We start from the raw sequence: 25,696 nt of genomic DNA, 5'->3' as shown, positions 1-25,696 counted from the left end.
AGCAATGCAGGTGTTAGCAGTGGGGGGAGAAGAACAGTGTTCTTGCATCGGAGGCTCATTCAAACTGCATCTCCCTCCCGCTTCCACTTTTCCACAGGCTGGCTTTAATTCTTAGAGTGGGGACACGTGAATCCTAGACTGAAAGACAACTAAATAATGCTGAACAAGTTTGTTCATAGCTAGTACAGAATGATTGCCTCTAACAAAAAATTATAAAGCTGATATATTAAATCCTGTTAAGTTCTAATTGCAATGTATCAACCTGCAGAGACCACTTACCTGTTCCAAACGGCCAAAAATGTGGCATTTGAAGAACCATTGCATTTCATTGTAATGGTAGCTAACATGATGCTTACTTCATGACATGCTTTAGCATGTTAAAGCTGCCCTAAAAATAACATTAATACAGAAATTTAATTAGCTTAATTCAGTGCTGGAAAAAATCCTAAAACCTGCCCTTGGAACAGATTCCTTTATTAAAAATAAGACAGAGCCCCACACAGTCACAGTATAATCCATTTATTAACACACCTTGTGAGCCATTGGTGTTGATCCAGGGGATATGACAGTTTTGGCACTTGACTGATTTCAGAGGTGCTCAGCCCCTGGTTAGCAGAAAGGGATTTTAAGACGACTGAGTGGACTACTACACAAGTGAGTTTTATTTCTTTAGGTGGGACATTAAATATTTTTCTGAACAAATAATACAGCACAAGAGATATGCATTGGTGCAGGTCACAGTGCCTCATTCCACAAGGAGTGGTCCCAAGCTGGTTACCACCAGGGGCCATTCTGTTCCCCCCGGCTGCAAGAAACTCCCCGGCAAGTCTGTCAAGATGGTGTTAAATCACACAGCACAGTTCATGTCTCAAAAGCTGTCATCTGATTGCTGAATATACACACAAAAATCTGTCTTCAAGTGGTTGACGGATCACTGCAGCTTTTTTGGGGGATGAAGAGACTTCAGGATATTGGCTTCAGAAAGGAAGGAAGACAGACAAAAGGCAGGCCTACCTCTCTTACCCCTGAGATAGCAAATATCCATGGTCCTGGTTCCTCACCAATGCCTCCACTAACACCTTTGAGAAAGTGATCTGTTATTCTCTGCTACAAGCGTAAAAGGATTACAAGGATAATCGACATCCTGTCCAGGTTAATAAACAGCTGCCTGATTAATTACAGCATATAATATAATTCATAGAAATCATCAGAACAGTGCTCAGCTACAGGAAAGGGATAAATCTTTAATCCAGCTTCAGCTGGCCAAAGCCTGGACTGGTGTCAAGACAGGGCTGGTAAGGGTACCAGTGCAGGCACTGCAGGTCAGGAAGACACCAGCACTGGGTCAGCCTTTGTAAAGCACTGGGGTATCCCCTCAAAGAGGGGTACCTGGAGCACTAATAGCTGCTCCTTAGACCCTTACCATAGCCACATTTCTACTCCTGCCAATGCTCCCAGCCAGTCATAGTGACGTTCCCTTTCTCAAATAACCAGCGTGTGCCATGCTGCTACGGGAGTGCTGTCTCATGGCATCCACACAGCACAGTGCAGCTACCAGCAACAGTGACTGAGCAATCAGCTCCTGAAAATAGTGTATGTTCATTAGCCTTATCCAACGGACTAATGGTGCAAAGACTGATGAATGTATCAGCCCTACAAGTATGTCAGCCAAGGCAAAGCCCCACACAGCTGGTCAGGTTCTCCCTGCCCAGAGCTGCGTTATGCTCCCCAGCCATACCCACAGCAACTGCTCTGCACTCAGGGGCTGCTGCAGCTGCCTGAGACACGAGGGGAACTTAACCTTGGCTGGTTTTCATCCCGTTGTAGCCAGGCTGCCGCCAAGAGCACACTAGCGAGTTTAAAGCCAGCTCCAGCATACATACATAACACACATACAGCATTTCCTACTGTGGGAAATAAAAAATAATACTGAAAATAATCAGCAGATGGCATAGCCTCCCCTGGCAAACTGCATTCAGTTCTGATTACCAAAGCTTAAAGATCCAGCAGAAAAAAAAGACATGGCAAGACTGTCAGCATGTTATCAGATACATAGACAGTTTGGGTTAAAGAGAGACAGAGAAGCCAGTTTTAGAAAAGGGACTACCTCTAGAGTAATGGTCAACAGAGAATATAAAGCCAGGCCCATTATTTCCTCTGATAGCTGAGAACACAAGGACAGATGGGATTCAATGAAAACAAAAGGCAATTAATTCAGGAGCCATAAAAAGAAATTATGTGCTACAGAGAATAAAATTATATTGGTTCTCTGAGATTGGTTCTCAAAATTATATTGAGGCTGAGAGTTTAGTTGGATTAAATACAGGATTAAACAACTATATGGAAGATGAAGACTGTTTACATTAAATAGCTTTTTAAAAGTTAGGGATATAAACTCTCACACTTCAGAAAAAAAAAAGAATCACAAAAGGATAGTGCATAGTGTTTGTACAACACCTTGAGGACCAAGCACTTGTACTTTTATTTGTTGTGATAATAACAGTAATGCAAGTAATTAATTTAAATGGGCCAAGAACAAAATTCCCCAAAAGGAAAGGTTGTTAAAACTTGTTTGGTACAAACTCACATGTACTATCCTTCAAAACATCTGCTGCTGGCCAACATTAAGTACAAAATACTGTCCTAGGGTGGCTGAGTGCCGCTCATCCAACCACACAGTTCCAGTAAGCCTTGGTGGCAAAGCATGTGAGTTTGGTTTGGGCCACAGTCCCAGCTTAAACAGTAAAGAGCAACAGTGGTGCTCTGAAAAACAGGTCAGGAGAATTGAGGAGAGTATTGGCAGGCTTGCCTATAGTACCAGTAGGGTGTAAAAGCAGGTGAAGGAGATTGGATATTTCCTTCCCTCCTCCTGGCTCGTGTAGGACTCATGGGCTGTTAATTACAGGATTTGCACAGCTTTCACAGTGACAAGACCTAGGAGAAAGAAATACTTTGAACTAGTACATGGGCATTTCAGAAGTCAATGCCAGGCCTGTGTCTCACTCATGTTACATGGTAATTCATTCTAACTCCTGAATTGGAACGAGCTAAGTAGGCTTAGGGAAATAACCTCATAGTTTCAGTCCTTTGGGTGTTTCTGTACCTGTTGTGGTTATGGGTATAAACTGAAAGATCAAACCAGGTCAAACTAGAGATGTGACAGCACCCAAGGCACAGAAACTCCGTTTCAGCTGCCGTAGCATGCTGGCTTGGGGGAGGCCGAAGCTAAAAGCCAAATCCCTCCATATTTCCCAGACAGGTACTGTTGCTGCCAGTGTGGAACTTGGCATTCATTTAATTCCCCACAAGACCAGAGGTCTGTGACACAACTGCCCTCAGTCCTCCTGTCATTTTAATTCCTGGGAGATAAGGAACAGTCTGCAGCTTGTATCTTAGGGACTCTGCCAGCAGCTGTAGGACAACAGAGCCAACATGGAGCCAAGCACAGCGCTGCCAAAGCACCAAGCCTGGCACTTCAGCAGGCTTATCAGCACAAGCTGCACTGCAGACATTCAGCCTCTCGAGAAGAGGCACAAACAGATCAGATCTGTCTCAAAGGCCACTTCGCAGGGGTTCCAACATTGCATGCTTTAAAGATTCCTACAATCCTTTTTTAAAATAAAGTTTTCAAGCAGGATTTTTAAACAGTCCATTGCAACACCGATGACCCAACTATCCTATAATCCCTGGAGAGGGTAAATGGAACTGTTCAGTTTAGCATCCACACACAAAAATCAGCTACCTAGCCAGGTCAGCACCTTTACATGAAGCTGTTTTCTAGGAGACAAATTAAAGCTTTTAGTAATCACTACTTATTGAACCCAAGGCAATTTTAAGGAACCCATCACCACATGCCCTGTAATATGACATTGCTAATCCACAGGCTGTGCTCTGCCTTCTGTTCTTGCCTTGGTAACACCTCGGTGCCTTGAGTGCAGACCTCCTAGACAGCAGGCCAGTGCCTGAACCCCATCATTGCCTACCCTACAGTGCATAAGCAAATCCAAAACACACACATCTGGCACAAGTTCTGTATGTCTATTACTATTCCATGTTCAGGTCCTTGGTTATACATCAAAGCTTACTGCCCCTGCTCCTGAGCAGACCTGTCCTCTCTCTGGCTTGCCTACACATAGTAAGAAGTCACTGTGCACTGCACAACTGTTAATGCACTTAGCCCTTCCATCTATTTTTATACTTTTCTGCTTACTTGAGAATAGTAAATTAACTTACAAAAGTGCTTAAGGCCTAAGAGGAAACTCTTCATTTGTTTGCATGAGAAGGAGTACTCAGTAACTCCTGCTTTCTTAAGAGAAAGCATTATTTCTGTTCAGGCTAAGAACTACAGCTTGATGTCAGTGCCTGCATACCCTCGAGTTAAGTCAGTTTATTCCCGCTGAGAGGCATAAAAAGAGAAATAGTGCAAAGAAGAGAAGAGAGGAAGCATAGCCCAGAGGCTGCAAGAATAGGACGCAGGAGTGAGTAATTTGCTTGAGGTGTATCTATACCTCAGGAGTATTTCTGTGTTTCATGGGACAATTGTGAACACAGAGATATTAAAGACTAACATCACAAATAAAGGGCAGCTAATAGCTGTGGTGAATAAGGTACCAAAAGAAAATTCCTGCAGAGCTGTTAAATCATGAATCAACACCTGAATGTTTGAAATTAACATTACACTTGGATTTAAAGAAAAATAACATGTCTATTCAGCCTTTTGACATCACATTTTTAAGTTCTTCATAGTAATCACGAGGGAAAAAAACCTATTGTCTCTTAAAAATGAAGATTTACTCTCACACCAACAACTGATTCTAAGAGTTGCTGCTTTAAGGGAAAAAAATAATGAAACAAACACAAAAGAACCACTATATTGAGAAAGAAGCAATAAAACCAAAGCATCTGGCAGCTGGAAATGTGTGATAGAGGATTACAGCAGGAGGCACAAACATCTCTTAGTAGGGACAGACACTTTAAAGGGATTGTATGGGAGCAGACCTACTATTCAGAAAAGAAAAGGTTCCCCCTAGAGACATAACAGGGAAGGAAAAAAACCCCCAGCTGTTGGCCTGTTCCTCAGCTCAGGTCAAATCTTCTAATTCCTGGAACTGAAGAGAGCTGTTATAAAAAAATATCTGAAGTTTTCCACTATGCCAGAGCCTGGTGCCATCTTCCAAGCATCTCAGCTCTCCTTGCAACGTTTTTCAACTGTGCAAGCTACAAAAACAGGAATAGATTTGCAGAGGCAGGTATCTCTCCACTTCTACCATTTGTGTGTGCCAGGGCAAAGGAACAAATGTGATTGTATTACAGGACTCTGATAGTCAGAGCAACATAGACTCATCATTCTTAGCAGTGTGCACCTGCTTTCTCTGCTCAGAGGTTATGGACTAAAGTGAAAACAAAGACTTTGAAGAATCAGCCACAACTGTTTTTCTCCCAGTTCTACGTTAAAGTCTTTTACCAGTGTCCAATGAGAAAATAAATCTTCATCAGTCACCAGGCCAGAAGCCACAGCCTTCTGCTGCTGCAGGACAAAAAGGACCATATGTTGAAGCTCCTAGAGCTCAGACATTTTCATTTTAGCCTGGTCACTTTCTTGATCCAGGGTACGTATTTGCTGACCTTTGTGTACACACCGGGGGAATCCTTCCGGCCACAGCCGTAACCCCAAGAAGTAATCCCCAAAATGATCCAGCGTCCATTTGACCTCTGACACATGAGTGGCCCTCCACTGTCACCTTGGCAGCTGTCCACCCGTTTATCTTCAGAGAGGTTTCCAGCACAAATCATGCGGTTAGTGAACTTCTGCCCATAACGGACCTCACAGTCTTCCCGTGGGAGAAGAGGCACCACTCCCTGCAGGAGGGTTCTTGAATAGGACTTCCCTGGAACAGAACAGACCAGGCAGACCAACTCATAGAATCACAGAATGGTTTGGATTGGAAGGGACCTCAAAGACCATCTCATTCCAGCCCCCTGCCATGGGCAGGGACACCTTCCACTAGGCCCAGGTTGCCCAAAGCCCTGTCCCACCTGGCCTTGAGCACTGCCAGGGACGGGGCACCCACAGCTTTGCTGGGCAACCAGTTCCAGTGCCTCACCACCCTCACAGTAAAGAATTTCTTCCTAATATCTAATCTAAATCTGCCCTCTCTCAGTTTAAAGCCACTCCCCCTTGTCCTCTCACTACATGCCCTTGTAGAAAGTCCCTTGCCAGCTTTCTTGTAGGCCCCCTTTAGGTACAGACAACAGCAGCAACCTAGAGCAACAGTGCTCTGAACAAAAATAGGTATTTGTACATTTCATGTCAAGACTGCAGCACCAAAATAGGCCATGCTCAGCATTTCTGAACCATCAGACCTACAGAAAACAGGGCTGCCAAGCCAGACCACAAAAAAGAGCTGTGAGATCAAAGAAATGGGGAAGAGGTTGGAGAAAAAGGTTAGATCAAAGAACAAGTCTTACTTCTAGTTCTGCCAACAAGTAACTTGAACCTTGTTCAATTTATTTCACCTCTCTGAGCCTCCCTTCCTCCTCCGTAAAACAAGGACAGTGTTTTCTCAAAAGACTAAATGCAGTCGTATTTGTAAACCACTCAGTTCTCGGAGAAGCTTTGAAAGGTGCTTCAGAGGCATCCAAATATTATTCAAAGAAAGCTAACTTCATCTTCAGCCAGATTTGTCTCTATTTGCTCAAATCTATAACCGCAGCCTTGCTCAGAACAGAAGGTTCATGTGCTATATTAGAGTATGACCTTTCTCTGCCCAAGGTTTATGGTGAATTTACAAGGTAGTAGGTAACGGCCCCTCTCATTGGAAAAGCCAGGTTTGGCACGTGGGGGGATTCTAGCCATTAAGCTCCAGTACAGCTTAAGAGAGTTACATGGCTAAATTGCTCGTTGATTGTCCCCAGACACCCTGAAGTGACACATGCACCTGGTGCAACTGACTCCAAAGGCAAATGTATACTTGCAGTTCAACACTTGGGGTGACAGCTGGGAAGGATGGGTAAGCCAAAAATCAGCAGACAAGCTCCTGGGGCTATTTGCCTTTTGGCAGCAAGTCTTTCTGAACATGTGGGGCTTCGCTGCAATCACAGCAGCCCCAGAAAGGCCTCCTTGCCCCAAGCCCTGCATTGCACTTCTGATGCTCAAATGTGGGAAGACTGGACAGCCAGTGATAAAGCTTTGTTAAGAGTTTAAAGCTGTCTCCAGACCTTGCTATTGCATCCATGTCAGGACTCCACCAAGCCCAGCATTCTAAAACATCACCTTGAGAAAGTATTTAATAATGAATACTTCCTAGAATATTCCCTGCTCCCTTTTACCTAGGAAGATCCATAGCAATGTGCTGCAAGAGGACAGGTACAGGCTGCCTTGAACCTAGCACAGAAACCAGCCTCAAAGCCCAGCTGTCCCTGTGGCAATATCCAGGGACATGGAGCAAGGCAGTTGGAGGGAGATTCCTTCCACCTCTAAGTCCCCGCTTCACTACTAGAGCATCATGAAAAAGGCAGGAGGTCACAGAAACATGGGGGCCTCCCGCAGGATTTGTACACCAGCTCTGCACAGGCTGCTGCCTAAGGGGTCTGCTGTGGGCAAAGTGTAGAAAGGGTAAGAAAGAGAGGGCTGTGGCCAGATGGCAGCATTGCAGAGGGATGCTATGGCAACCCAAACTTCCACCACAGGCAGGCTCAAGAAGCCTAAAATCAGAAGAAAGCACAATGGCACAAAAGTCACCTTGCCTCCCTGCGCCAGCACAGACAATAGGAGCAATAAGAACATCCCCTTGAGTTGTGCAGATGTAAATCAATGACCCATGCAGGCTTCTGAACCCAGGCTCCTCCACCTTTCTTGCCCCTCAAAGCCCCATCACTCACCTGTGTCTCCCCAGCCAGAGATGATGCAGGCTTGCCTGTTGATGTCAGACTTCTCTTTCCTGTTGGGCAGGCAGACAGGCAGAACATGGCGATTGAAGGAGAGACAGTGCCCCTCTCTGCCCCGCATCCGGACCAGGGCAATGTCATTATCATTGCTGCCAGCCCAGTAGTTCCTGTGAAGGACAATCCGCTCCACAGGCAGCTCCCTCTCAAACTCATCCTTCACACCTGTGTGGTAGTCACCCACCCGCAGCAGGTAGCGCCGTACATCAACACCAAACCTGAAGAAAAAGAGACTCAAGATCTTGACACTCCTGCGAAGAGGGAAACAGACTCACACAAGTCTCCATTGCTATGAGACCAATAAGGTACCGCCAGTTACGGGACTGTGGGTCCTCTTTAACAGATGTGATAATGCCAGCTGTTGCAGTCAAAGGGTGTCCCAAATCACTGTCTACAATGCACAGGACTTTTTTTTTTTTTTTCCTACAAAAAGGGCTACAATAGTTGCAACAGGCTTGTGACCTTAAGTCTTCCCGGTTCCTTAAAGCACTACAGAATGGCAAAATGCTGGTGCCCTTTAAGTTGTAAACCCTCAAAGTTAAGAGGGCAGGTGTAAGCAGTGAAGGATAAAGCAAGCCTCTACTGAGTCATCCCCATAAGTGCTCCACGATCACACACATCATAACCTGAAGGTCTTGGTTTAGAAACTTTAATCATGTGGTTCCACTGGGCTGGGAGGATAACCTTGTAGGAGGTTATCTTGTTCATCATATCCCTCAGGGCTCCCCACTCACAAATGTACCTTTTGAAGCAGTGGGCTGCAGTCACCACCCAGCAGCTGCTGATCAGTGTTGCTCCACACAACAGACGAGTATCTTGACGAAAACCTTTCAACCGGAGTGAGGCCTGCCACGGCCAACCACCTCTGAAGAAGAAAGAGAGGAGTAAAAGGTGTCACACACATGGGAGCTGTATTCTTCCCATCCACTCTGGCCCACCTGGGCTCAGCTGGCATTTACTTGGGTCACAGCAACCCCACGCAACACTACAGACATGGGGAGGAGCGGCTGGGAAGCTGACTGGCAGAAAGGGACCTGCAGGGGCTGGTTGACAGCCAGCTGAACATGAGCCAGCAGTGTACCCAGGTGGCCAAGAAGGCCAACGGCATCCTGGCTTGTATCTGAAACAGTGTGGCCAGCAGGACCAGGGCAGTCATCATCCCCCTGTACTTGGCACTGGGGGGGCCACACCTCGAATCCTGTGTTCGGTTTTGGGCCCCTCGCTACAAGACATTGAGGTGCTGGAGCATGCCCAGAGCAGGGCAGCGGAGCTGGGGAAGGGTCTGGAGCACCAGTCTGATGGGGAGCAGCTGAGGAAACTGCGGGTGTTCAGTCTGGAGAGGAGGCGGCTCAGGAGGGACCTCATTGCTCTCTACAGCTGACTGAAAGGAAGCTGTAGCAAGGTGGGAGTTGGTCCCCTCCCCCAGATGAAAAGCAATAGGACAAGAGGAAATGGCCTCAAATTGTGCCAGGGGAGGTTTAGGTTGGATATTAGGAAAAATTTCTTCACTGAAAGGTTGGTCAAGCATTGGAACAGGCTGCTCCGGGAGGTGGTGGAGTCACCATCCCTGGAGGTATTTAAAAAATACATGGTTTAGTGGTGGCCTTGGCAGTGCTGGGTTAACAGTTGGACTTGATGACCTTAAAGGTCTTTTCCAACCTAAACGATTCTATGATTCTTCCCTAGACAGGCCCACTGGTTCAAATGAAGTTCAAAAATCACTAGTGAAAATGTGTTAGTGTACTCAGCATTTGTCAGGCCGTTTCCAGAGCCTGTAGGAAAGCTGGAACCAGTTCTGGCTTTCCCAGCAATTACAGGGTAGTACCTGAGAGACTTGTTTCCACCTATGATCCTTTTCTTGCGACGGTGAAGCAGGCGCATCCCACACACACCAAACTCTGGACCTGCACAGCAAAGTTAGAGCAGTTGGGTAGGTATTTAAGCTCTTGCTGTCACAGAGCCAAATACCATTCACCTTCCACAAGGGCATTAATCTGCATGGTAGCTGACTGTATTGTGTTGTGCGTGTGGAATTCACAGATTTGATCCCATAGGTTTCCTCAGGTGTGGTGGAGGTGCTTACCTGCAGTATCTGTAGTCTTATGCCAGGAACGGGACCTCTACAGCTATTTCCTCAGTACACTAAAACTCAAAGTTTGCTCATAGTTACTGCTCTAAGGAAGGGTATGGTGACTTGGCTGTGCGGAAGTTCTGCAGGCTCAAAGGCCTGACATGGGTGGAGCTCCTCAGACGAGTCTGGAGCACCCTGTGCTCCTAAGGCTGAGACAATGAAAACAAGGAAAAAATAGGAGGTGCAGGACAGGACATGCATATTTTGCAGGCAATGTTTCAGCCAAAGAGAAGAACTACCAGAAAAAAGCATAAAAGCATAAAAGCACGGTGAGATCCTACAGCTGGCACTCCAGATTTCTGCACAGAGGAAATGGGCACGTCACCTGTTCTCCTGATATCTTGGACCTTCTCTTCCACATAGTCGCAGATCACACCAGCATCCTCACTGTGCCAGCAGCTGTGAATCCCAGTGTCAGGCCTGACACATTGCCCCAGGGCGTGCTCTGTGCCACTGCATTCTATGTTGTCCAGATGGATAGGCCCATGGCCTTCGCCGAAATAAGCCATTGCTCTGGCTTTTGCTGTACCGCTGCAATCAGAGAGAGGGTTGCTAATCTGCAGTAAGCAGGAGGCAGGTGAACCTGATGCACCAGCACATTTTAAGAGAAATAACATTTATGCATCGCTCCACACACAGACCCTCAAGCTCATGTGGGTATGCCAAAACTAAGAAACAAAGCCCCCCAAAACAGGTCCAGAAAGAAGCAATCACCCTCAGAGCTGTTTCGATCTGTAAATGAATCTACCAGAACTCTTACCTGAATCCCAGCTGCCGGCAAACCACTGCAGCATCTCTGTCCGTCCAGCCATCATCACAGACACTGCCCCACTGCCCATTCAGGAACACCTCAACCCGTCCCTCCTTGGTGCTCTCTCCATCTACCAGCCGCACAGGAGGCCCTAAGGGATGAAACAGATGGGTTGCTGTGAGCAAAACCACCAGAGAGCATGAAGTGCCCAGAACTTGGGTTCCACAGGAAAAAATTAATCCCAGGTATCAGTAAGCTTAAAGAAAAAAGAAAAAAAGGAGTGTTTCTATATGAAGACATTTCACCTCTGTGCTAAACCAGGAGACTACATACATATTAATTTATTTAATGCTTACTGGAAATCATTAATGAATCATATTCTGAAAGCTGACTAAAGAGAACAAGAACAGAGGGAAAGTTATTAACACCTGAGCCAAGAGTGGACAAGCTTAAACATGCCTGGGGAAGAAATCCATTGAATTATAAAACTATTACATTATTCTAAGCAAGAGAAGAGTTCTACATCCAGGAAAAACACAAATGTTGGATGCCGTCTACTTCAATAAAAAAAATATCTGACAAACTGGAAAGTCTCCTGGAGCAGGGAAAGGGGAGAGTATCAGGTCTCGTATAAATGAAGAAATTATGCTAACTGGGAATACATTCACAATTTTTAATTAAAAGAGTGCCATCCCCACAAGAGAGTGCAAATTTCCACACAACAGCCCCTCATATCTGAAGTCCTCTTGTCTTGGCAAGGTGTGACACTAACGTAACTACACCAGTTTCCCCAAGGGTCTAGTTAAAAGTATCCCGTGTTCCTGCAGACAGGGGGCTGAGGCATCTCAGCAGTGAGCAATGGCATGCTAAGGCAGCCACCGTTCCTCAGCCCCTCAGGCTTGTTTTGGAGACCACCAACACAATTCTCTCCACTTTCAGTTTCTCTGCAGGTCTGGCCATAGGACTGGTGGAGCCACAGCTCTGCAGCTCTGCCCCAAGACAGCCAGGGCTCATTCCTAGGAATCCTCCCCAAAAAGCAGCCCCCTCACTGAAACAGCACAGGGAAGACTCCCACATCTGTCAGAGCTTCCAAAGGGGCAGACCAGCAGGTGAGACTTCCCCACCATCCAAGGCAAGAGGCAAGGCGAGTTACCCAGGCTGCTATCCATGACTGTGTTGCTCTCTGGAGAACAGCGGACTCCCACGTCCTCAGCATGTGAGCAGTCATGCTGCCCCCAGTTGCTGTGGGGACAGTCCAGGAGGGATAGCTCTGTCCCCACACAAGCCACATCATCCAGTAAGATAAAGCCTTGGCCAGCAGCATAGTCCCCTTCGGAGGCCAGGGTAGCAGGGCCACTAGAGGAAGGAAACAGAACGTAACATGAGGTTCTTTAAAACTCTTTAATCCCACAGACGGATCCAAGCTCAGACCCAAAGGGAAACTCCCCTGCAGAGCTCATCTGTGATATCAGTGGCCTCCTGAGCTAAACCATTCAGTCACACACAGGATGGAGACCAAGCAGCTTGCACATCTCACCAGCTTCAGCTTTCAGGGAGGTGCCCCCAGACAAGTCCATTTGCTAGTGTCTCGCCAAAGGCACGGTCATTACAGCACAGAGGGCCAGCTATATCACAGAGGCTGCTTTGCAGACATGACACCAGGTACATCAATTTGGGGAGTGGCTAGCAGAGAAGGCATCAAAAATATCAACACTGAAGTATTTCTACTACTTTTTATAGGAAGTGGCTACCTGGAAATGAAATGCAGAAAGCTGCAAACTTTTAGGCACTACAAGAGATAACACAGTATGCAGCTGAACTCAAAGGGAAGAATTTAGTATTTTTTCAGTCTATAAAGCTGAAATTTTCAAAGTATACCCTAATCATATTTTAAAAAATCCACCGAAAACCCAAAACTTTACTGGCTCCAAGACTACATTATCCTGATTTTGAATCTTCCTCAAACTCATACCTGGAAGGACAACAGTTCAGCAACAGACTGAAAGAAAAGCATTATGAAAATCCCTAATACTTCTCTTTTTTCGCCTTGACAGTCTTTGTTCAACTACTGAAGCAGGTGATATGTCTAGCTGACAGAGCAGATGGGTGATATCTTTTAGCTGACAGAGCAGAACGGGTGGCAGTGCTGAGCTGATACACCTGCAAACTTAAGGAATGTTAAGAGAACTTTCTGACTTTGCTTTTCATAAAGATGGTACCAAACCTGTTAGCTGCTTTCAAAACAGGATGAGGCAAGATATATTTTTTTTTTTCTCCCCCCCCCCCCCCCCCCCCCCCCCCCCGCCTTGGAAAGGATGTGGATACCTTTTAATCCGTCCTGAATAAAGTTGTATAATGGTGATAACCCTTCTAATAAAGACAGCATTGAAGGATTAAGGTCCAGCCTATCCCAGTGAAGGTGATGGAATCTAATCCTTGAAATGAGGAAGCAGAGACACCACACACACACACACACACACACACACTCAGTCCTACCTGAAGCCCAGCTGCCTGCAGACCACCTGTGCACCAAGGTCTGTCCAGCCATCATCGCATACTGTGCCCCAGTCACCGTTGTAATAAACTTCTACCCTGCCTTCGTTGGGGCTGTGGCCACCAGCCAGCCTGACAGTGCCCTCTGCAAGGGGTGGGAGAAGGAAAGGTCAGCGCTCGGCAGGGGAGGAAAGCAAGAGCCTGTGCCCCACTGCTGAGGCCTCTGTACAGCCCATGACTGAAAGAACAAAAGACGCAGATGGAGTGGGTACTCAAACATTCCTCGCTCCAAAACATGCCTATCTGTCAGAGGAGGATTCACCTCAGCCTTTCCGTACCACCAGTGGGAAGCCATGGGAGCCGCACTAAGCCTGGCTTTGATCCCACCCGGTGCTTGCTCTCTGCCTCCACACCTGGCAGCCCTTGTAGGGGCCACAGATGGAAGCCCTGCAGGACCCTGAAGCAGGGGGGCTATCTGCTGAGCAAGCTGTGTAATATGGGACTAAGACTGGCCACATCTGACATAGAACTGTAGACCTGTACCTGTGAAAGGGTCACAGGAGACCCCAGCGTCTTCAATGTGGTCGCAGTTCTGCTGTCCCCAGTCACTCTTCTTGCACTGGTCAAGTGAAAGCTCATTGCCTGAGCACTCCACTTCATCCAGCAGGATTGGGCCAGATCCCTGCCCATAGTGAGCCCACGACAAGGCTTTTGGGTTCCCACTGCAAACATTACAGAAATGTATGCTCAGCAAGGAAAATCACAGTGTTGTCCCCGCAGATTCTGCCTTGCACAGGGACTCTCCTATGCTAGGTCAGTGTCCTCCCATTGACAATCTGTATTTCTGACACAGTGTTGCTAGCTGTTAATTACAATATGTTATTGGAAAGTTTTACAATGAGACCTTCCAACACATAACAAAAACGTGCCTGCACCACAAACAGTTCAGGCAGCCGGGGAGTTCTAAGGACAATGATTTGCAATCTCAGTAACAGGCAAAACCCCCAAAGACTGAGAGATCTTTTGGTTTTCAAGAATGCTCAGTATACAACAGCTCCCACATTAAGTGCTAAATGGCGCACGGGAGAATGAAGTGCTCTCTCTTGCCTTCCTGTTTGAAGAGGATAAGGGCAGTCAGTGAAACTGGAGGTGTTTAAACTTAACCAAGCAAGCAACTGCAGTTCACATGTGGAAACCACCATGACAAGTTGTCACTGAGGCCAAGAAGATTTGCATTAGGACGTGTGTGCAAAAATAAAGAAGGATAAACACAAACAAACCTTAGGTAGGAATGCACCAACTTTTTTTTTTTCACAGCATAAACCTATAAAACTGACAGGATTTAAAGCACAAAATCCCTTTACAGGATGATCAGTCCAGAATTCTCTTTCCCAGGTTTTCTGTATACCTCCTATAGAAAGGGCTGGTACTATATATAGTGAGGGGACATGCTTTCACGTTCATCACTCTGCATACTTCTGTTACCACTCCATAACGTACAGTGGTGAAATTACCTGAGTCCCAGCTGCCTACAGACTACTTCAGCATCCTCGTCATCCCACTGGTCATCACAGATGGTACCCCACTTGCCATCATGGTAAACCTCCACTCGTCCTTCAAAGCTCTCCTTTCCCCCAACTAAACGCAGCGGGGCACCTACACCTGTGCTTCAAGAAAGGGAAAGAGCACAACAGAACAAGACAGAGACAAAACACATCCAGCAGCTCAGGGTGTAGAACCATTCACCAGCCAGAGGAGCTCTTGGGCTGCTCTCATCCCACCCTACCAGATCGTCCCCTCTAGATCCCAGAGAAGCACCCATGACCAGGGTGCTGCTGGTCCAGGGATGGCTCTTTAACTGGCTGCTGTGGTGACTAGGACTTTGCTGCCTGCAGACAAAAACCTGGTTTGATAAAAAGCAGATGTTGTCATAAGCAACAGGCATCTTTCAGTGACTGTAGAAGTATGCCCACTCTGCGAATTTGTTCCACTGGAAGGAAGATAACCACCTGTATAGCAGGTGAAAGAAGAACATGCTCCAATGACTTGCTCTCCACAGCTTCACTACCTTAGATTTTACATCTTATCAGCAACATTAATGGAAGAAACAGGGAGTGAACCTCCCCTGGAGATTTACCTTCTGGAGGGACACAGGTTACCATGGCACTCCCCTGGTTACAAGCTCCTGACATAGCTTTCCGATAGCCACACTGCAGCAGGGCTTTCTCATCCCCGTGGCAGTTCGCTGACTGCAGGTGCAGCGGAACAGGCCACAGTCTGGGATGACTCTTCTTCCCAGCCGTGCCGATCTCACTGGTACAGAGAACGCAACAGAGTGATGAAATGCTGTAGCACTGTTTGACTTACAAGCTCCCCTCAGTTCTTGTGACTCTCCAGTCCAGCTGTGCCATTTCACATCCCAGTGCGCCCAGTTGATTGGGAGTGCATAAAGGGGTGGCCACTTACAGTCTAACTGGACCACGCAAAGTGCTCCCCACCACCTAACCCATTTTGTGTTCTTATTTACTGCAGAGGAGTTGATCTGGTCAGAAATGGCATCCTTGTTTGAAAGTGGTGAACAAACCCATCAACAGGTTCAAACACCCAAATATCTGAATCACCCTCTTTCTTCTCTGTGGACCTTCTCCCCTTGCTGTTTGCAAGTTTGAAGGCCCAAATCCCAGTTTCCCAAAGAGGCTGCATGGTCTCAAAATTTCTATTAGATCACTACAGTAGCTCCTGCTGGTAATACTAAAAAGGGGATACAAACTCACAGCTCACTCATCACAGTCTGGAGCATTGAGCAGAAACTACCATTTTTAAAAAAACTTGCAAATGCTGCATTGGGCATAGCCACAGAAAGAAAATAGTACCGAAGGACCCTTGTAAGTGGGAAACGAGCCCACAAAACAAACTCCCCCAGCCAACACAGTACGCCAGAGGGGCTGTAACCACAGCGGCTGTTCTTTCAAAGGCCATGTGAACATGTAAATCTCACAACCAGACCGAGGTTCTCACCTGAGACCTAGCTGCCTGCAGACAACACTGGCATCCCAGTCAGTCCAGTGGTCAGCACAGATGGTGCCCCAGAGTCCATTGAAGTACAACTCCACACTACTATCTTCAGCCAACCGCACAGCACCTTCCAAAAGAGAACAAAACAAAACAAAACAAGCGGCTATCTTCTGTCAGAGGTTTTAGACTGGCACGTCTTGGACTTGCATGTAGCTGAGCTGAACCGCACTTGGCTTCTCTCACTCCTGTTTTGCTTGTTTTGCTGGTGCTGTCACTGAAGTGACTTGCTTGCAGGAGTGCAGGACACAGCACCTTCCCGCTTCCAGCAACAGCTGCTCAGAAGGATGGCTGGAGCTATGTTCTTCTCAAAGCCATGGTAAAATATTGGCAGGAAACTTGGCTTCTGCCACAGCTCCTGGATTCTCCTGTGAAACGGGGATAATTTTACATGCTCCCTTGAAAAGATGCATGGAAATGGCAGGCTCTAATTCCTTCTGACACTCCACTGACTTATTTCCCACTGACTACTTCATCTACAAGACTCACTGTTGCTACAACTGTTGTTCAGTAACAACAGGTGAATCCTCTTTAATCTCTCTGGGAAAAGCAAGTGCCAGTGTAAATGCCCTTTCAATTCCCACTGCACCACAAATATCTACCACTGTTTAGAAAGCACATCTCCTCACTCAGTTATGTATTGGGAGAAGGATACACCTTCTGTCTGTAGCACCTCGATGCAGGCACACAGCACAACTACATTTGTATCCTTCACTTTAAGGAAGCCACCTTTGAAAGCACTTCCACTGGCAAGGGAAAATACTTTGTAATTTCAGTTATTAAAGTGGTACTTCATCTGTTTTGCAAAATGTGGGAGAAGCAAGGAAGGCCAGAAGACAGGAGGACAAACAACAGTTTCAAGAATGTTACAGTGGAGTCAGCACATTGAGAGCGCTCAGCTCCCTTGCATGCCTCAAAGTAAGCAGCAGTCCTTGAGTCAACATCGTGAGGAATTTTAAAGCAAGCCTGTGACCAGCCTTGCCACAGAAGACTTACAAACCTAGCCAACAAGATTTTTCCCTGTTGCATTTGAACCGCTACACTTACACAAGGAGAGCTCTGATACAGACACTTAAGGAGCAGGAGTGGGTTGTTTTCCACATAACTTAAACTGTTTCCAAAGTGGCATAAGTTAACAGTAAGAAAAAAAAAAAAAAAAAAAAAAAAAAAAAGCAGCTTCCTTGTATGAGAATAAAACATCTATACAAGGCATTATGACAACCGCAGCTTAAATCCACCCCCTACTATATACAGACGTTCTTCTCCCACACAGGCTGTTCTCTAGCCCTAATTATTTTGACAATTCGGAACAGTTATTGTATTGTGCTTCTTTCACAAGGTGTCCCACCTGCTGCTTGCAAGTCTCTGCAGCACACATTTCTGGCCCGAGCCCCCTGAGACAGTCCAGCTTGGGCACCGGCAGAGACATGCAGCAGCCCTTACCTTGATTACAGTCGCAGTTAGCCCAGCCGATGGCTCCTGATGCAAGCCGGTAGAAGCACCAGGGTGTAGTTCCCCCATCCGGGTTCCTGCAGTGGTTGTGGTCCCCCAAGCCACGGTCTGGGTACTGCTGAACATAATCAGGGAACTCTGCCCAGTTGAGGCACTCTGCCCCAGCCTCAGTGACCGCCAGTGAGCCGTTGTAATACCCGAGAGGTCCAATGCCACACACGCTGGACGCTGGGCACAGGAAGGGAGCTGTCAGCATCACTTAAGGCATCACACATGGGGGCTCAGACAAGCTGGGAGATAGCAGCTGATCTCCTGAAACACCTCACGTGTCTGCAGCCTTCTTTGCTACTTGCTTGATTTCAATTCTATCACTCTTCAAGGCAGCTGCCCAAAGAACACTTATAATACGCACTACAAACCAATCTGGAAGTCGTGAACTGCCCAGACAGACCTTTGAAACGTGTTAACTCCGGGCCCACACATGGACAAGTTGAACGGTTCCCATTACCACTTATTTCCATAGAAGTATTCATTTGGAGCAGCACTTGAGCCTGGCACACACTCCTCCACTTCCTTCCCCACCTGCTTTGGCACCTGAATAAGATACTTCTAAATTTGATCCTGGGCTCTTTAGAAGATTAATTGCCTGTCTAAATCGATTGAAATTGAGAAGAGTTTCAAATTAACTATAATTTCATTCTGTAAAGTGGGAAGGTGGGAAATGACACTGTGTTTCACTGTAGGTACGTTCCCTATACCCATTAGCACATCGCCTGGCTTATCTGCACATGGCCAACGCACAGGAAAGGAAAGGGAACCTATGCTGGGGAGAAGTGCAGGTGCCAATGTTCCAGGCCAGTGCCCATGTGAAATATCTCATGTAAAGAAACGGCAACAATTAATTTAATATGGTCTTTAACAGAAGAAAACTCTCCATTCATGATCCTGAAATAACAGAGAGAGAAACCAGAACCAGATTCTGTGTGAAGGTGGGCTTTTTAGAGCCCCTAACCTGGGAAGAGCAGACTCAGAAAGGGATAACAGTTATAGCCCTATTCACTGAATAAACACAGAGAAGCCAACACTTTCAGAAAACCCTTCTGCCATAAGGACATGTAGGGCGAACAGCAAGGGCACAAAGAAACTTTGTCTCATGCCATTTGCCTTCTAGCCACTGCCAAGGCCAGAGGGGGTAAGTGACAGGCGTAGGTTAACTTCAAGGTATAAAAATCAGAAGCAGTTACAGGTAGGTGTCTGGAAAACACACTGTGCGCTTTGCATCAGCTGGGGAGGGGTACAAGAATTCAGTAGTTATTAGAGCAGAGGAAACATGAGCATGCAAAAAAGACTAAGGCAGAGAAAGAAGTGAAAGGAAAAGAGTGTGGGAGGAATAGGGAACTGCAAGAGTATTAGACATGAAGAAAAGAAAGCGGTCTGGCCATTTTGGGGAAGGAGATAAACAGACACTGAGGCAGGAGAAAAGACTGAAGAAGTGATGGAAAGAAAAGAAGAAAACCAGACAGCAGTGGCTCATTGTACCTATGGTCTCATCACCATTGCAGGAAAGAATGTGCCTGATGACTGAATTAATAACTTCTTGTTCTTACCTGCACTCTGCAAATGGTTTTGGTTGGGCTGGGATCCCAGGAAAGCCTGGGAAAAAAAACAGAGCAAAAGCAGAGATGATTATCCGATGAAATAAACATGGGCACGTCCTAAAAGCAGCTCAGCCTTTTGCTGCTTCAGGCAAATACACCCCAGTAACCAGCCTCTTCCCCGCTCTCCCCATTGCTCCTCTCCAAACCCAATCACAGCTCTGCCCACTAACAGCAAAATGAATAGTTGCTGGCCTACAGAGATTTACCCTTGATCTAAGCACTACCTTACAGGGCTCTGCTTGTTCTTTTCGAGCAGAATTGGAAGCTTAAGTGAGATGCCTATGGAAGGAAAAGCTAGAAGAAATGCATTGTTACCAGTGAGTAAAATAATGAATAACCATTAATTCTCTCCGTTTGTAGGGCAAGCCACCACCTATGGCCACAGTGGCAAATAGAGATATATCTATGTGATGGGATGATGCCCCCAAGGAACCCTGTGTTAAAATAGTAATAAACATCCACATACCAAGTGGCATAACACCTAAAGAAGAAAACCCAACAAGACTTTATTGAGGATTTTGTTTCTAATACATGAGAAGATGATACGGCCTATGATATTATTATCCAAATGGGGTTAAATAGCTAAGAACCAAAAATATGAAACACAGTCCTCAGAATTCCAGCATCCTGCCTGGTCCCAAAACTGCATTTCCTCTTACAGGCAGTGTTTTTGGTGGTTATAACTTGACTGCTGGCTTAGAGATAGGGATCTCCACTCAACACCATTACATGGTGTACAAGCAGGTGCAAGATCTTCACAGACCCAGAGTGAAAAAAAAGAAACTGTACAGGCTTCTGGTAGCTCCTTGTAGTTCAATTCATTTCTAAATACTTTTTAATTAACATTTATAATGCCTTTATATGAACAAGGAGCTGTAATTCACAGAGCAGAGGTATGCATATAAAGAATACTAGCTATGGCAAATGGTTCTTGTTGGGTTGGGTTTTTTTATTTCAAAATGCAGTAATTTTGTTTCTCCCAGCTTTACCTCCACCTGGAAAAGGGAACAGTAAAATTTGGAATTAAACCAAATCCACTTCTGGAATAAGCAGAGATAGTTCCCATAGATACCTGACAAGAATGACACCTACTCATGGCAGATGTCATTTTCAAATCTAGCTTGTGAGTATGGACCAGCAGGTGTTGACAACCACAGCCAAGCTCCAGCGTCAAGCTCCAGAAGTCAGAACGTGACACTGCACATTGAAGATGAATTCCTGACATGCTTCAGAAACAGCAGATCAGATCTCAGGTGCATGTGCGCAACGGGACACGCAGATAAAACAACATTTAACTGGAAAATCCTTTTCAGCCAAAAACCCATCTGCCTGCACGTATCAGGCTATTGCAAGCCCATATAAAGGCCTGTGAACTGACAAGGTTGAAGGACTTGTCCGAGGATCTCTAAGCTCTTTGCAAAGAGCAGAAAGTGAGCCAAGCTACACTTTTGTGACTGCACCAAACATATGACTGAGCCACAATCCAGGTCCCTCAACTCCTAGGTTTTAGTATGCACCTGCACACACATGTAAGCCTGCAGGCGATAGAGGGATGGGCTGTACTAATAACAGGCTATATATGAAAGCCTGAACCTGCTCCTTTTGGAGACAGACCGTAAATGAAAGAGCTGCAGTCCAAGCAATATACTTCCCTTATAATGAAAGATCAGTTGCTGCCAGTTCCCGTAGCAGCTTCCAAAATACCCCAGCACTGACCATCTCCAAATTTTAGTGCAAACAGCCTGTGCTGCAGTCGCTGCCCCAGGTCCGTGTGGCTATAAATCATCTGTCCACAACAGCAATAGGGGTAATCAGTCAATCAGCAAAGAACAGAAACAAAGGATCTCTCCTGCCAGGGTCACTGCAGTGCCTGAGAAACATAGAAAACCTGAGCCAAAGCATCTGCAAGCCCTAGTGCATCCTTCTTTCCTGCTTTGTTTCCTTTTCTAAATTCCATATGCACAACGAAATAAATCCCTCCCTGAGCCGCCTAGCCCTTCTCAGGGACCACAGCTGCCTAGATGCCTTGGAAAAGATATTCAAGTAATAACAAGATCCACTTACAGCAAGGATATTAAAAGAGCCATGTGACTTCTTACAAACAGAAGAATAACCATTTCTTACCTCCATGCATCTGAGACAGGATAACAGACCTAAGAGCTTTACCAGGAGCCCAAGTACTTTGGGGACCTCCATCCCTCCTGTGCAAAGTGAGCAGAAGCTTCCTCAAGCATCACATTCACGCTCAGCTGCTGCCTCCTCCCCGAGCTCTGCAGCTGGGTTTCTCCGGGAGCAGGGCACTAGCCGCTCCGCCCCAGAGGGAGCGGGATGCCTCTTCCATTTCTATGCAGGGAAAGGGATGCACGGGATCAAAGTTCCCAGCAGCGTCTCAGAATTTCACTTTCCCCTTTCTCTCCTCATCTCTTCTCCTTGGTTCTTCTCTTCGGAAAGGGGAAAAAGAAGGAAGAGAAAGGAAGGAAGAGAACATGCCCCAGGATTTCTCTAGCACCCTGAAAAACAGGAGGTGGCAAGCGTGGGCAGGTGGGGCACAGCGTGCACCCCACTGTCTCTGCCTCTCCTCGCTCGCTCCCCTCCCGCAACGCTGCCTTCCTCCGGCAGCCTCTGCCCTCTCCCTGAAGCACAAAGGCTACGGCGGGGAGCCGGGGCTGTATCCTGCTGCCAAACCTCCAGAAGCAACGCCGGAGAAGGAAAGGGCTTGTGCGCGTACACTTGCCAGAGATTAGACGTGCTGGAAAGAATCTGGACTTTATCCCCCACCCCCCCCAGCTGCCTCCTCAATTAGCTGCTTGCAGCTTCCTGAGGTCAGACTCTCAGATTTGAGCCCAGGTAAATGGGAGCCAGAAAACTTTAGATAAAGCAGCTTCCAGATCTCCCTGTGGAAAGCCCACAGGTGGCACAGCCCTCTCCAGGACACACTCCCAGTTTTCAGCCCCGCATCTTACCACCATGCCTACTGCCTCCAGAGATCTTTTCCATCGAGTGTCTTCTTGACCTTGGGCTGCAAAGTCGTTTTCACTCGATTGGCTAGGATGCTTTCCAGAGGGTTGATCATTATTGTATTGCTATGGACAATCCTGTGGGGGTTTTTAGTGCTTTCAAGTTTACTGCTCCTTCATATGAATTAAGATTAGAGGCTACCACAAAAGTTTGAAACATTATTAAACCCAGGAAAGGAACTGGTCCATTTGATGCTGTTCAGTCTTGGAAATTTTTTTACACATGCCCTGTGTCAGTCCTCAGCTCAGTCTGAGCATTTCATATATTTATATTCTGATTTTAGAGGGGTTAACTCCTGGTGTTCTGCAGCATGAAACATGAAGGTCACCTTAAGGAATGAGCTCACTTCTGGCCAAGTCTGCTGAGTAGCATTTCCAAAGACACCTTCAGCATAAAAACAAGGAATGGGCTGATAAAAATCCATTGGCTTGACAAAAAGCCTCTTCTCTTCCCTCAGTTATTGCCCATTACTTACATCACATGCCAGTTTTGTGTTGCCTCATCCTCAGCCACTTGTCAAAGGCAAGGAAATTTCACTACATGCTGGACCTTTTACGGGAGTCACTGAGTGGCAGGAGGGAGACCTTTCTGGAGTGGATTTGTACCACAGTGTATTCTGGACACGCTGGATCTGGCCAAGAATTACACTGGGTTAATTAGGAGCAAATCTCCTATATCCTCACAGTGAGGGAGGCAGACGATCAGGGCAACAGGGGATGGAAACAGCTTAGATGCTACAGCACGCTGTAATTCTCAGGCAGCACTAGCAAAAAAAGGCAAAGCAAAATGAAAATATGGGAATGTGTTGGAATTTAGAACACTTACTCCAGTGAAAACACAAGGAAAGGATATACTGGAGGCAGCAACAGAAAAATCTACTAGCATTCAGGGAAACGTGCTCCTTAGTCAGAAGTAGAGGGGTTGCTGATACCCCTTCAGAGCTCCCATAAGACGCACATCTATTTAGCCCTCTGACACATACTAACAGTGTTTAAAACCTCTAGCAAAAGCCTGTACTGGATTCCTCTCACAGTAGCTTGTAAGTTGCTTCCCTCTCAAGGCAAGGCTTTCCTAGGTAAAGTGATTTCCCAGACAGTGATATTACAGGAAGCACAGATCGGTGCACCAAAAAGCCACAGAAGTCCAAGTTTGGCATTCAGTTTCTGGAGGAATGACAAGCTGTGCAAAGATACAGCAGGTTTTGCAGTTGTCTCCTCTGTGATGGGTCCTCCTTTGGAACTATTTCCTTCTTGCCATTATGACATCTTGAGAGAGGTGGAGCTCAGATTTTCCAAAGCTTCTCATGGCTGCACAGCCCTCCCCAAGGTGGAGAGGAAGACCAAGAAGGAAATCATAACAATATAACTATGGCAGTTTAGATAGGTAACATATCTAAAGATAAGGTAAAACAGACCTTGAACTCTTTTGTGTGGGCAAGTTTGAAGTAGCTGTAAATCCCCAAGTCTGCTATTTAACACAAGTCACCTTCTCACACTGATATAAGCATAGTTCCTACAGTCTTTCTGTCTTGATTTTTCCAGATTATTATGTACTGACCCTTCTGAACATGAAGTACCATCTTCTAAAACGTTCTTGGCTCTCTAGAACTCAACCTATTTCTCCTGAACTGGCAGGACTACTATTCATTAAGACCAGCTGAAATAATCAGTGCTTCCTCCCCAAGAGATCTTCAGCGAAAGCCCAAAGAAGAGAGGTAGTTAACAGCAATCATACCCAGACCCAGTATAATACTCGAGCTGTGAGGAACAGGAATAAGATCAAGGAATTCCAGCAGATTTGCTTAAATCCTTTAAATCCGACTTAGGAGGGTAGAACAGCTAGTCAGCTTTTGTTTAATTCTTTCCCCACCATGCAATCACATACAGGTCTCTGCAGCAACGTTCTTAACCAGTGGGCTCAGCACCAGAACCCAGTTTTCTTTTATTCCCTGCAACAGCATCATGGGGTGGTACAAGCCCTGAACTCGGAGAGGGCAGTGTCATTCACTGCAGTTATGCACATGGACTATTAATGGAATGAATGATCTCCAATATAAGCATGTCACAGAACGTGTTTAAACACTCAATATAAGCTTAAGAGTGAGATATGGGAAATAGCAGCAGCTCAAATTGCCAAGGACAATCAGTAACTGGAGGTTTTCTGGTTACAGTATGGGATCCTGAGCCAGAGGAACTGCAAGAGTACTTTTAAAAGAAGCACTGTAAAACCAGGGTGCATGTGAACAGCATTCTCTTTCCTTCCTTCTTCCTCCAAATAAATGCATTCCTTTGAGAACTGGAAAACCTTAGCATAGTAATTTCAAGCTTCTAGAAGACATGTAAAAGGTCAGAAAACCCCCTGAACAACTGAATTTGTGAAGGAGTAAAATCCAAAAATAGCTGTCCAGATTACCGGGAGCTGCGCCAAATTTCAAAAAACAGAACAAAAAGGTGTTAGTTTCTCTGTTACAGCCTCTTATATAATGAGACAGATCTTCACAGCCACGAGAGTTTGGTACATTCAGCACAGCTGCTAGTTTAAGAGGCACAAAACCACACTTGCACTATAAATTTTAATACAAAGAAAGAAAAAGCATCGTCAACAGAAGTGAATTCAGAAATTATCAGTTCCTCACTCCCAGCTTAGCTTGTCCCCCTCAGAAATGAAGAATCAGCAAGTAGCTCTCCTTTTTAGAGAGCGTCTTTTGCACTGAAAATGCAAAATGTCATAGAACCAAAGCGTTCTCCCAAACCTGTACATGGACATCATGTTCTTACTGACCCCAAGTCCTCTGAAAGACCCAATTATGCCATAACAGCAACAACAGAATAAGCTACCCAGTGGAATAACCCACTAATGAGCCATTGTAAGTAACAGTTAAACAAAAATTGCTTCAGTAACTTGAAAGCATACACCTGACTGGTATTTATAGGATGAACAGGTACTGGCCTGGGGCTTCAGCTCCACACAAACTCTACAGTCACATGTGAGTAATCACAGCCTGTGTGTGTCTGACACCCTTCTTACTCTGCTTTTTTTTTTCTTTATGCCCTAAAAAATTAGTGACATAAATGCTCATATCATTAGTTCTCTGAGAGTTCTTACCAGTTAGGTACTGATCCTAAAACAACAGGGACCTGCCTACAGTTTTGTGGTCCTCCAGTGAAAAAAACCCAA

General features: G+C 46.0%; 1 protein-coding gene across 3 annotated transcripts; it reads right to left on the bottom strand.

Moving 5' to 3' along the window:
• Window positions 1-503: 503 nt before the first annotated feature.
• On the bottom strand, window positions 504-25,696 carry LOC102057146 (neurotrypsin-like). Of its 3 annotated transcripts, XM_055719974.1 has the most exons (17): window positions 22,995-25,696; window positions 22,465-22,903; window positions 21,626-21,942; window positions 19,451-19,496; window positions 17,835-18,071; window positions 16,338-16,461; window positions 15,457-15,632; window positions 14,834-14,981; window positions 13,863-14,041; window positions 13,323-13,464; window positions 11,980-12,182; window positions 10,836-10,977; window positions 10,401-10,606; window positions 9,770-9,848; window positions 8,687-8,809; window positions 7,882-8,162; window positions 504-5,888 (listed from the first exon to the last, which is right to left on the bottom strand). In XM_055719974.1, the coding sequence occupies exons 3-17, from the start codon at window positions 21,695-21,697 to the stop codon at window positions 5,578-5,580; spliced, it is 2,469 nt and encodes an 822-aa protein (XP_055575949.1). In that variant the 5' UTR covers window positions 21,698-21,942; window positions 22,465-22,903; window positions 22,995-25,696; the 3' UTR covers window positions 504-5,577. The 3 variants fall into 3 exon arrangements, with proteins under 3 accessions (XP_055575949.1, XP_027667953.1, XP_055575948.1); XM_027812152.2 differs by having other exon boundaries at window positions 22,465-25,696; XM_055719973.1 differs by lacking the exons at window positions 21,626-21,942; window positions 22,465-22,903; window positions 22,995-25,696 and adding an exon at window positions 20,574-21,611.

The sequence above is a fragment of the Falco cherrug genome, chromosome 9, assembly GCF_023634085.1.
Source record: "Falco cherrug isolate bFalChe1 chromosome 9, bFalChe1.pri, whole genome shotgun sequence".
NCBI classification, from domain to species: Eukaryota; Metazoa; Chordata; class Aves; order Falconiformes; family Falconidae; genus Falco; species Falco cherrug.
This window is presented reverse-complemented; position numbering and strand designations above follow the sequence as displayed.

Coding starts and splice junctions, on each gene's coding strand:
- LOC102057146 (XM_055719973.1), bottom strand. CDS start 20,726: ATGTCAGGAATTCATCTTCAATGTGCAGTGTCACGTTCTGACTTCTGG. Junction 9,849..10,400: donor CCAAGATATCAGGAGAACAG/GTGACGTGCCCA, acceptor TTTGCTGTGCAG/GTCCAGAGTTTGGTGTGTGT. Junction 8,163..8,686: donor GCAGCCCACTGCTTCAAAAG/GTACATTTGTGA, acceptor CTTTTTCTTCAG/GTTTGGTGTTGATGTACGGC.